Genomic DNA, 12948 nt, shown 5'->3' with positions numbered 1-12948 from the left:
GGAGGTGGCCTCAGACCAGCATCACACAGGAGCTGCAAATTCTGGGACCCACACAAACCTCCTGAGTCAGAAATTCTGAGGGGGGAGCTCAGCCATCTGTGGTTTAATGAGCCTCCCCCCACCCCCCTGCCCTGTGATTCTAATTACATTTGAGACCCTCAGCTGTGTAGTCTTACTTTAGAGTGCTGCTGGGAAATAAGGATTTTCTTTTTGCTGTTATAAATGTTCCACAAAACTCTTTGTTCACATTTCTGAGCATTTCTTTAGGAAAAAAGTAACTAATCAAATGTGCAAGAAGCTCGTGGAAGGGTCTGATGCACAGAGAGCGATTTCTTCCCAGAGGCAGGTTGCGGCAGATTTCTCTCCCCCAATGGAGCCAGAGGTAGTCCATCTTGCCACCTTCTTCCTTTCATGCAAACTTGCCTTTAAGCACTTTTGGTTAATAAGTTGTTTTTATCTTTCTTATTGTCTTAACATAGGTTTTTCTTGATAGCAATGTGTGTTAAGGATACTAATTTTTTGCCTTTACATGTTGTTTGTGTTTATTTTGACCTACAGATATTTTTCATTTTGACCCAGTCAGTCCCCTATGTATTTGCTTATCTGTATAAATTGGAAAGTCGTTTCTCATTACAGAGATTAAATAATACTCACTTATAGTTTCTTCTCATGTTTACATTTAAACATTTAGATCTCTGTAGTCCACCCAGATTGGCTTTTTTTTTTTTTTTTACTGTAATTAAGATCTAAATAGTATTTCAAAAAGCAGGTAAATAATTTTCCCAAAATACTGTCAATGAATTTTTTGATCATAACTTTCATTTTTTTTCCACCATGCCTATTTAATTTAACCTTAGCATCTGCCGTATTCAAATTATGTCAGCATAGCAACTGCGGTCCTTTTATAGGCCTGTGTTATAATGCAAATACTTTCAGGTATTTTGTTTGCTTTTAATAATGTACCAAGAGCTTAAAATCATTAATTTCTTATTTGACGGGGAAAAAATATCCTTGTTCTTTTTGCAGTGGTGGTTCAGTGTATTTGTTGTTGTTTTTGTTCAATGTATTTTTGTTCTGAATAAATTTCTCTTTCCTTCTCCCCATCGTATTTGGACAAAACCCTATCTTAGACACTACATACAAGGTCTTTAAAAGTGTTCATATATTTTTTCTATCTTTATTCACCTTACAGGTTAAAAAATTTAAAACATAAAAATAATGTTTATTTTTTGACTTAGTTTCTTTTTGCAGTAAAGCTTGCAAAAGAATGAGTGGAGTAGACTTTGAGCTCTTATCATGAAAAAAATCTCAGCTATAGTGGGTCAAGAAGGAAGAAATCATCTGAGTGAAGGATTGGGAAGAATGCTGTGAAAAGTATGGTTTACAGGTTGCTGTGGGATTCCAGATAGCCTGGGAGTCAGGGTACAAGTGTTCGAGCTTTTATTTCAAGAAAGAGGGAAGCTGTGCTGTTCTCTGCCATAGCTGCCCCTTTTCTACAAATTTCCTGGAAAATTTGCTGCCTAAAGATATAGAGATGGCCATAAAGATGGCGCCTCGGTTTCAATTCAATCCTGTTTCCATCAACAACACATACTGACGAGTTTCTTCTTGTAAGGAGCTCTGTGGGTGGCGGTGGGTGAGGTGTGCTGTGGGCAGGAGGACATTTGAAAGATGAAATGGTCTCTGACCTCATGGGATCTGGCTCCAGAGGTGAGCAAATATTTGAATATTGCCTTATTAGCCTCTTATCACAACTCTGTGATGTAATTAGAAGTGTTGGCATCACTTGACAGTTGAAGGAAGGCTGGCAGAGAAGGTTAGGAATTTGCTGGAGGTCAGACAGCTAAACAGTGAAAGAATCAGGATGAGAATTTCAGATTCCCTGACCATTGCTCTTTCCAGTTAATCGCTGAGTTGGAAAAGTAACATGCTTTTCCTGATTTTTTTTATCATTAACCGTAATTGAGTAGACAATATTTCTTGAACAAAATTCCACTTATAAACATCAAAGTTACATACTGTTGTGTCTTGGATGTACTTAATGCAATGGAACTAAGAAGTAATCTTCATTTATATGCTATTTTGATGTGGTTTTTTTTTCTACAAAAGATTTCGTGTATGTGATCAGGAGCTCATTAGAATGAAGTGATATCTGTCTTGAATGCTTTCTATTCTTGGTCTCATTAAGGTGTCAAACACACCATTAGATCAAGGAACTAGTGAAAATCTGTGAGGAGTCAGAAATATTTAGGAGACTGAAAGAAAAGTCTTTTTCCCCTATCTCATCCTATTTTTTATTGGAATCTTTGTTTTACACTGTTACCCTATGATGATTAATATACCCTTTCCTAATTTTCCCACTTCCCTTTCTTTTCTGGCTTTAGCTGAATTCCTAATTCCTCCTATAATTTTGCTTCCTTCTAGGTAAAACCAATAACCAATCCATCCTCTTCATGGCTGCAGGGACAGCTTTGTTGTTGCTGTTGATTATCCTAATTACCACTGTCATCGCCATTCCTTATAAGAGGTGAGTATTGCAGCTCCTCCTGGATCTGGTTTTCCCTGAGTAATTCTGATGCTGGAGTTTCTCTATTAATAACCCAGTAGTTGGTCAAGCTGTCTTATGACTCAGGTACTGAGTCCATGTACTTTGAGCGCTGCTCTTGTACGTAGCGGAGAAGGAGTTCAAGTTGGAGGAGGAGGCTAGAGTGACTCATTTCGGAATTAGTAGGAGTGGGGAGTGCGCCCCTGCATTAACACAGCCAGCCGCCTGGAGCCTCTGCTCTGTCTGCTACCCCGTCTCTCCTCTCCTCCTGCAAAGGAAAACAGCTGTCAGGTGAGGGGGAGGTATGTGTGTGTGACAGAGAGAGAGATGGATTCTGAGAGGAGATCAGGGTTGAACAGTAATAATGCCTTCATTTATTCATTCATTAAATATTTATTGTGACAGTGGTGACTGAGATATAGTGGCATGCATATTCTAATAAGCAAACAACGTGATTTTAAATGGTTATATATTCTCTGAAACAATCAGTGTAGGTGCCTTTATTACAAATTATTGAGAAGAAAGGAGTTGGGAGGGGCTGCCCTAGAGAGAGCAGGTGGCCATTTGGCCTCTTCTAAAGTTTCCTACTTTTTACTGCCTGTGGCACACCTGGCAATTTTCTAGGATGTTCCTGGTTAACTCTTCCCTTCTTAGCTGCCCCATGTTCATCAACTCACCAGTCTAGGTATTTGTTGCAGTCTTAGTTGTAGTCATATTGGGTTGGAATCATTCCTTATACTTGTGATCCAACTAAAGTATTAAATTCTTAAGGAAAGAAGGAACCAAACTTTTGATGTCTACATTTTGAATGTCCGACACATTGTAGGCACTTACTATATGTTTGTTGAGTGAAGGAATACAGCCATCTCCGCTCTTCTCCCTCAGTAATGTTGCCACTGACGCATGCGTGCGCGCACACACACACACACAGTCCTGCGTGCTTATTGATAGGGTTTCCCATCGGTTTCTCCATCTCGTCGCCATATCCCCAAACTCCACCTCTTTGAAGGCTCTCCTCACTGCTCGCCTGACTTCCGTGGTACTCTCTTTCTTTTTAACCCATCTGTTATTTTCCTGGTTCCTCTCCTAAAAGCTAGACTGGCCACGTCGTCTCCCTGTTTAAGACCTGTTTATTGTCTTTCCACTGGCACCAGAATAATGCTAAGCTCATTAACCTTGTGGCACAGGTGCCCTTTGTTCTGACCCCAGCCCAATTAATCTGACCCCAATCTAATATTCATTCATATTTTCTACTTTACTTACTCCCCTGATATTGACAAATTGTATTGAAACTACAACTTTTATTCTGTGAACACGCCTGACTCTTCCCATTTGTTATGCCACCAAAATGCTGATTTCCCCCATATTTGGCCTTCGAATGATCTGGTCCTGCAGACCTTTCAAGGTGTGGGATGCGTGTCCCCTCTGCGAGGGCTGTCCTGCTTCTCCCTCCCTACAAGTAGACATGATGTCACCATCCAGAATCATGTTGCCCTTCGTAACCACCACACCTCGCAGCCCGCTTTGTAGTTTAATCATTTCCATGCTTGTCTTCCCTTCTATTCATAATGGCAGGGGTTATGTTTTACTCATTTTTTAGTGTTTGATAGCATTTAGCGCTAATCTTTCCAAATAATGGATGGTCCATAAGCATTTGTCTAATTAAATTGAAACATGAAACCGTCGTCCTTCCTTTCTCTCCATCATGGGCTGCCCTCCAGTCTTTCCCTGGTCAGAAATTAGCAAATTGAGGTAAGGAACCCAGGATGTTAGTGACACTGAGGATGTCTCTACTGCTTCACCTTGGTTGATTAAAAAATGCACCGAGGGCAGATACGACAGGAGGAGCACATGGGAACTCAGGGAATATGGCTAGGAGAGAGTGAGTGACAGGACAGACCTCGAGAGGGTCACAGATATTGGACAGAAAGGATTTAGCTTCATGAAAATGCATCAATTTTACATGAATAGCTAAATTGAACTGTAGAATATCTTGTCCCACTTGGTTAAATGTGATAAAAAGAAGATCAGTGGACTTGAATGCATAACCATGGCCGAACACCGCACAGCAAAAAGCACTTGTTCTTTCTACCTTGTCATTGGTATTGATTTGTGGTCGTTACTTAGAATGGAAACGTCTTGAAAAATGACCCAAGGGACTAAACAATGACCTTCTGAACTCTGTCTTAGCAACTTTTAAAATAATCCTGCGGGAGCGCAGGAGCTCGGACCCGAGGCCGCCGCCGGGCCCCCCACCCCGCCCGCCATGCCCGCGCCCCGCGCCCCGCGCTCTCGCGGCCGGCGCGCCCGCGCCTGGAAAGGCCGCACTCACGCACCCGGGGAAGGCGATCCTGGCAGGCGGCCTGGCGGGTGGCATCGAAATCTGCATCACCTTCCCCACCGAGTATGTGAAGACGCAGCTACAGCTGGACGAGCGCTCGCACCCGCCGCGCTACCGGGGCATCAGGGACTGCGGGCGGCAGACGGTCCGCAACCATGGCGTCCTGGACCTGTACCGCGGCCTCAGCTCCCTCCTCTACGGCTCCATTCCGAAGGCGGCCGTCAGGTTCGGGATGTTCGAGTTTCTCAGCAACCACATGCGGGACGCCCAGGGACGGCTGGACAGCACGCGCGGGCTGCTGTGCGGCCTGGGCGCTGGTGTGGCCGAGGCCGTGGTGGTCATGTGCCCCATGGAGACCATCAAGGTGAAGTTCATCCATGACCAGACCTCCCCCAGCCCCAAATACAGAGGATTCTTCCACGGGGTCAGGGAGATCGTGCGGGAACAAGGGCTGAAGGGAACGTACCAGGGCCTCACGGCCACCGTGCTGAAGCAGGGATCCAACCAGGCCATTCGCTTCTTCGTCATGACCTCCTTGCGCAACTGGTACCGAGGGGACAACCCCAACAAGCCCATGAACCCGCTCATCACTGGTGTGTTTGGAGCCATCGCGGGCGCAGCCAGTGTCTTCGGGAACACTCCTCTGGACGTGATCAAGACCCGGATGCAGGTTCTACAAGGGCACCGTCCCACGCCTGGGCCGGGTGTGCCTGGACGTGGCCATCGTGTTCGTCATCTACGACGAGGTGGTGAAGCTGCTCAACAAAGTGTGGAAGACGGACTGAGCCCCGGGGTCTGCGCATGGGCTGCCCCCAGCGCCCCCTTCTCACAATTCCAGTGCAGTCGTGCCAAAAGGCCCCCTTCCCCTTCCCCCGTACAGTCCATGGCCCAGGGCTGTCCCCTGTGGCCGTCAAGTCCATGTGTCCCCTGTGGTCTGTATGACACCACCATGGTGTCCATGTGTTCAGCTGAGACCGGGTGTTCCTCTGGCCTGTGAATCTGTGCCCACTTGTCCACGTGCTTACTCGTATGCCTGTGTTTCATGTTTCGTGTCCTGTGACCCTGTGCCCCACTTCCCGGGGTGCCTGTGTGGCCTGGGTCACGGCCCTGTAGCCATGGCCTGGTCCCAGCCCGGTGCCTTCCACCCTGGGCAGCAGGGGCATCACCCCGGCCTACCACAGCTGCCTCCGGGCCTCAGCCTGGCCTCAGTGCATTCCAGGGGCTGCGTACCCCCCGCTTCTCCCGCCACTGGCCTTAACCAGCCCTTGGGCCCTCCCTCCGCCCAGGACAGGGTGGCACCTGCCACTCTCAGGACCACCCTTCCAAGGCAGAATAAACTGGATCCTGTTGCAGCCTCCAGGAAAAAAAAAAAAAAAAATCCTGCTGCTTCAGCTTCAGATGTGCTGACCTGGAGAGAAGCCAAAATACATCACAGGGTGCCTGAAGGAAACTGAATTCTTCCTTCACGCCCAGCACTGGGGAGCCTGTGAGCACGAGGCATTTGGAGCACAGTTGGTGTCATTTCCAGTTAGAGACCAGAATAGTGACAATATTCAGTGAGCATGGCTAGGGGAAGGCATAGCACCAGTAAGCGTGACAGGAGCCGAGATACAGTCTAGAGATTGACACCTGAGTCTGTAGGAAGAAATTTAATATTTAGTGAGCAAATGTTAGGCACTTTCTTTTACCTTTGTTGTCAGCTTCGAGGTTCACAGCAAATAGGGTGTCTTGGTTTACCTGGGACTTTCCCGGTTTCAGCACTGATCATTCCTCATCCCAGGGAAACTCCTTAGAATCAAGCAAGCCAGAACGGGAATATGTTTATTGTCTTTATTCTACAGGCGAGAGCACTGACCTTTAGAGATGCAAATAACTAGTCAATTGCAGAGCACAAGTTAGACGCAGATCATCCAGCTCTAAACTTCATGTTCTCGTTGTATGATAAATAAGTGCTAGGGATGCAGTCTACGACGTGGTAAATATAATTAACACGGCTCTACATTATGTATGTCTGTTGTTAAGAGAGCAAATTCTAAGTGTTCTCATCACAAGGAAAATGTTTTTTCTATTTCTTTACTTTTGTGTCTATATGAGATGGTGGATGTTCACCAAACTTATTGTGGAAATTGTTTCATCATGTATGTAAGTCAGATTATTATGCTGTACACCTTAAACTTACACAGTGCTGTATTGTATCAATTGTATCTCAATAAAACTGGAGAAAAATATCATCTTCTCTTTTCCTCATCACATTGTATATGCTAAGCTTATGTTAAAAGTATATTTGTTGGGGTGGGATAGGGAGCGGGGGAGGGAGATGCAAGAGGGAGGAGATATGGGGATTATATGTATACATATAGCTGATTCACTTTGTTATAAAGCAGAAACTAACACACCATTATAAAGGAATTATACTCCAATAAAGATGTTAAAAAATAGATTTGTTTATATATATAACACACACACACACACACACACACACATATATATATATATATATATATATATATATATATATATTTGGACCTACTTGGGAAAGTTAACTCTATATTAATATATAACAAACCTTGTGAAGGATAATTTCACAAAGGATCAAAGGTCATAGATCTTTGTCTGTTTCCTCACTTGTGAAAAGAGGATAATAATAGTGTCTGTATCATAGATTTCTTATGAGGAATAAATAATTTATATAAAAGATCTTAGAAATATGACTTGCACATAGTAAATTTACACATAAAGTAAGTAAATAATTTGTTTAAATACCACTTAATAAGTAAATAAATAAATGCACATAGTCTGTGATTCTGTTGACATGGTAGGAGGATTTCATAGCAACTAGAAGAGACCATCAGAGTCAACACTGATTATCTGAACAACCTTTCCTTGGAGAGACTATCTTGCCAGGTTTTCAAAATTTCTGTGAAGTAATTATAACCTCATCTTTTTTTTTTTCTGCTTTATAACAAATTTAATCAGTTATACATATACATATGTTCCCATGGATCCTCCCTTTTGCATCTCCCTCCCACCCTCCCTATCCCACCCCTCCAGGCGGTCACAAAGCACCAAGATGATCTCCCTGTGCTATGCGGCTGCTTCCCACTAGCTATCTACCTTACGTTTGGTAGTGTATATATGTCCATGCCGCTCTTTCGCTTTGTCACAGCTTACCCTTCCCCCTCCCCATATCCTCAAGTCCATTCTCTAGTAGGTCTGTGTCTTTATTCCTGTCTTACCCCTATGTTCTTCATGACATTTTTTTTCTTAAATTCCATATATATGTGTCAGCATACAGTATTTGTCTTTCTCTTTCTGACTTACTTCACTCTGTATGACAGACTCTAGGTCCATCCACCTCATTACAAATAGCTCAATTTCACTTCTTTTTATGGCTGAGTAATATTCCATTGTATATATGTGCCACATCTTCTTTATCCATTCATCCGATGATGGACACTTAGGTTGTTTCCATCTCTGGGCTATTGTAAATAGGGCTGCTATGAACATTTTGGTACATGACTCTTTTTGAATTATGGTTTTCTCAGGGTATATGCCCAGTAGTGGGATTGCTGGGTCCTATGGTAGTTCTATTTGTAGTTTTTTAAGGAACCTCCATACCGTTCTCCATAGTGGCTGTACCAATTCACATTCCCACCAGCAGTGCAAGGGTGTTCCCTTTTTTCCACACCCTCTCCAGCATTTATTGTTTCTAGATTTTTTGATGATGGCCATTCTGACTGGTGTGAGATATATCTCATTGTAGTTTTGACTTGCATTTCTCTAATGAGTAAAGATGTATAACCTCATCTTTAAACAAAACTCTACACTTTTGTATCTGACCTGTCCCCTCTGTGGTTCAATAAGAATCTTTTCTGTAGGGGGATGAAAAGAAATAGTCACCATCTCCCCATGAGAACAGTTTCCATACACCTGGATATAGTTATTTCATCTTTGCATTCAATTATGTTACTCTCTTCTCTTGTATTTTCTTTTCAAAGATTCCTCCTGAAGTTAGGCTTTTATAAGTTTTGTTGAAACTGTGGAGAGTTTATGGAATAGTATGGTTTTGGATGGCCCATTTTCAGCTGCAGCAATGTGACTGTAGAAGCAGTGAGCCTGGTAGTCAGGAAGGAGGGCTGTGAATTCAAATCCTGATTCTACGGATAACCCACCATGGGATTTGGGGAAAATTACTCTTCCTCACAGTGCATCAGTTCCCCAGTTCATTAAATAGAGAGTTTTTGATGAAATCTGAATAAAATAATCCATACAGGTGGTTTAGTAAAACAGCTGGAAGATTCCATAAAGCTTAGTTATATTGTCATTGTCATCCAAGAAGTTGCACTGTTGGCATTTAAAAGGAAGTTTTAATTGTGGGAAATCTCTAAGTCATTTATGTATCATTAATAACCCACTCTACACCATTCTTTAGTAAACTCACTGAGATTAATTACTAAGGAAATGGCTGCATATCCATTTAGTTGCCTTCACCATCTGTGAGCACATTGGAGAAGGTACGAAAAATGAAAAAATTTAGGACAACGGAATTTTGGGTCAGTATGTATAAAACCGCTGTGGACAGCTGCTTTAACATAATTACTAAGGGCATGTGGGCTGCGGGCACAGGTGAGGTATTATAGAGCATCTGAAATAATGCTGGTGCTGGAGTGTCATTCTTATTACCTCTCTTGTACGTGTTTTTCCAGAAGGAGGAGGAGACAGAAAAGAGGCCTATTTAAAGAGTACTGGGACACACACAATAGGGTAAGTTTTCTCAGAATTGTCATTCCCCGCCCCCCTCCACATTTTGTGCATCATAAATGTAAAGTCAGTCCATTTTGCAGTTAGCAATCTTCTTTTTTATTCTCCTTTCAATAACCTAACCAATGCAGTTGCCTGTTGTTCCAGTATCAGCTATTTGATGAAATGGTTATTTTCTGAACTAGTCTCCTATTATTAATACCTTTTGAAACTGTTTGTTTTACATTCACATAAATAAAGGAGCAATTACACTAGATAATAATAATCAACATTGCACATTACCAAAAGCTGTATTAGTTTCCTAGGGCTGCAGCAACAAAATTACCACAAAGAGGGTGACTAGAAACAACAGAAATCTAGTCTCTCACAGTTCTGGAGGGTTGGAATCCAAAATCAAGGTCTCAGGATCAGTTCCCTCTTGGGACGAGACTCTGTTCTGTGCTTCTCTCCTGGCTTCTGGTGGTTGTTGGCATTCCTTGGCTTCTAGACACATCACTCCAGTCTCTTCCTCTGTCTTCACATGGCGTTCTTCCGTGTGTGTGTGTGTGTGTGTGTTTGTGTGTATCTCTTCTCCTTTTATAAGGGAACCAGTCATATTGGACTAAGACCCCACCTTACTTCAGTATGACCTCATCTTAACTAATTACATCTGCAGCAACCCTATTTCCAAATAAGGTCACATTAATGAAGGTCTGGGAAGGACAAAAATTTAGGGGGGATGATATCTGACCCAGTACAGGACATGATAATATTTTTATGTTGTGAGGTTACTGTGAGGATTAAATTAAATTAAACTGAAAGCATAGCAAGCACATAGAAAGATGCAATGCAGGATATTCATTATTGTTACAATGTTTGGATTAATTTATTAATTAATGGATGTTCAGATTATAAAGCTAAAGACCTTTTTATTGGGCTGCAAGAATCGAGTGAACTTGGCATTGTCCTCCTTTTTTTTTTTTTTTTTTTTGCGGTACGCGGGCCTCTCACTGCTGTGGCCTCTCCCACTGCGGAACACAGGCTCCGGACACGCAGGCTCAGCGGCCATGGCTCACAGGCCCAGCCGCTCCGTGGCATGTGGGATCTTCCCGGACCGGGGCACGAACCCGTGTCCCCTGCATTGGCAGGCAGACTCTCAACCACTGCGCCACTAGGGAAGCCCTGTCCTTATTCTACGTGCCCCTGCCCCCTAATGTTTAATTGACAGAGGAGAAATTTCCTTCTGGGTTTGAAGATAAGAGGGACGCTTATTTTCGTGCTTATTGTCTCCACTATAGGTCAGATAGTCTCTTTAACACATACTATTGTGTTTACAAAATTTTACAATAAAACGTTTCCCTGACTGTTATCTAAAATTACATCCATATCTCTTCAATTTAATTATTTGCCATTGAATGCTACATGGCCAAAACCTCAAGTACTAAAAAGTTTCTGACAATCCAGTGTGTGTGCTTCAAACTTCTTAATAATCTATCAGTTTAACTTTCTTCTTTCTGTTAGGTAGTTACTTTTTTGCAAAACAAAAAAAATTTTTTTCCAAATATCTCATCGTTTGCTTTTGGGCACCAAGTGTGAAGGCTGGAGAAGTCTGGCCTTGTCTGACCTGCCGTGCCTGCACGCAAGGAAACCGTGTTCTGTCACATACAATTTCCGGATCCCTTCTCTGTCCTTAGCTGTTGTCCATTCAAGCCAATCCAAAGCCACATTTATTGCTGTGAATTTCAGAGGAGGAAAGGTGCTTTGCAACTTCCTCACTAGTTATTCAACTCTTCCAGGCTTTTGCAGAATAATGATAATTTGGATGGTGATTAGAAAGTTAGACAGTAAGCTGGTCTGTGAAGTTAGACCTACTTGATTCTTTCAGGGTTTTTTTTTAGACAAACTACGTAGGAAACAATAGCACTTGGATTTTGCTTTTACTTTCTCCTGGCAAACACCGAAACCACACTAAATTTTCAGACTACTCACCAAAAGACCCCTCTCTCTCCCTCTCTTCTCCTCCCTTCAATTCTGCCCCACCCCCGCTCTCTCTCCCCCTCTGTCACTTATGCTTACGTATTTTCTCTCACACACATACATACAGGTGGTCAAAGTGACCCAATTAAGGTAGAGAAGATTAATGATAGTATAACATCATCTTGAAAGTGAATCTCCATTTATTTTTGTAATTTTAAAAAAATTTATTTATTTTATTTTATTGTTTATTTTTGGCTGTGTTGGTTCTTCGTTGTGGGCTTTCTCTAGTTGCGGCGAGCGGGGGCCATTCTTCATTGTGGTGTGCGGGCTTCTCATTGTGGTGGCTTCTCTTGTTGCAGAGAACGGGCTCTAGGCATGCGGGCTTCAGTAGCTGTGGCACGCGGGCTCAGTAGTTGTGGCTCGCGGGCTGTAGAGCGCAGGCTCAGTAGTTGTGGCGCACAGGCTTAGTTGCTCCGCGGCATGTGGGATCTTCCCGGACCAGGGCTCAAACCTGTTTCCCCTCCATTGGCAGGTGGATTCTTAACCACTGTGCCACCAGGGGAGTCCCTGTAATTTTTAAATTGTGTTCAGTTGCTTATTTTTAAGCCAGCATACTGTGTACTTTAAAAGTATTTATTTTTCCATTCAACAGAAATTAATGATTATCCACTATGGGAAAATACTGTACTAGACTTTCCATATAAAAAATGCAAATAATGGTTCTCTTCGCAATAGCCTAACATCAGGAGAGGGAGTTTTACATTTAAACAGGTAATTTATATCACAATATATCAAGTGATAATCAAGGCTAGGTCTCTGTTGTATCTCACTCACCACCCTGCCAGTCAAGAATGTAATTTCTCACAGAAGTTCCATACAGTAAAGAGAATGTTTTATGAAATTAACTGTAATAGAAATTTGACCTATTTCATGGTTGAACTAAGGAGAGATTTATGTTTTGAGTGTCTTTATTAAGTGCTGAAATGCAGTGAATTATTAACATCCTTTGTGTTTGTCTTTCTAGGCAACCAACAACTACAGAAGTCCTGTCCCTGCCAATCAACCTTCAGATGGCGCAGGAGAGGATATTTATGTCAACTACCCAACCTTTTCTCGTAGACCAAAGACTAGAGTCTAAGCTTTTCCCTTAATCTGAGCATATTAATGATGACTATTATGCACATAGATCTTTATACAATTTCTTCCCACTATTTAGTGTCTACCTTGGATACTAGTTGACCAAATTTATTTCATTTGACAGGAAAAATACTGCCTTAACTAGAGAGCATTCTTAACAGAAATGTTTTAGAAAACCTGACTCTAATTAGCTTACACATAAAAGGAA

The 12948-nt window shown here is 42.5% G+C and overlaps 2 protein-coding genes across 2 annotated transcripts in view; both read left to right on the top strand.

Annotated features, from left to right (window-relative positions):
- Window positions 1–12741, top strand: part of CD226 (CD226 molecule) — a gene marked incomplete at its 3' end in the record, with an annotated part of 89626 nt that extends 76885 nt beyond the window's left edge. Inside the window, exons 4-6 of the mRNA XM_079717153.1 lie at window positions 2425–2527; window positions 9593–9650; window positions 12628–12741. Of these exons, the coding sequence (XP_079573279.1) occupies window positions 2425–2527; window positions 9593–9650; window positions 12628–12741 (275 nt within the window). The remainder of the gene's footprint in view (window positions 1–2424; window positions 2528–9592; window positions 9651–12627) is intronic.
- Window positions 4812–5810, top strand: LOC307061830 (tricarboxylate transport protein, mitochondrial-like; the record flags this gene model as incomplete). Its single annotated transcript, XM_079717152.1, is given in 3 exon segments — window positions 4812–4831; window positions 4833–5555; window positions 5557–5810. Coding segments are annotated over 3 exon segments (858 nt in total). The 3' UTR covers window positions 5672–5810.
- Window positions 12742–12948: the final 207 nt, after the last annotated feature.

This window comes from Hyperoodon ampullatus (genome assembly GCF_949752795.1).
Source record: "Hyperoodon ampullatus genome assembly, chromosome: 13".
NCBI lineage: Eukaryota > Metazoa > Chordata > Mammalia > Artiodactyla > Ziphiidae > Hyperoodon > Hyperoodon ampullatus.
Note: the sequence above shows the minus strand (reverse complement) of the source record. Positions and strands in the feature narration are given on the sequence as shown.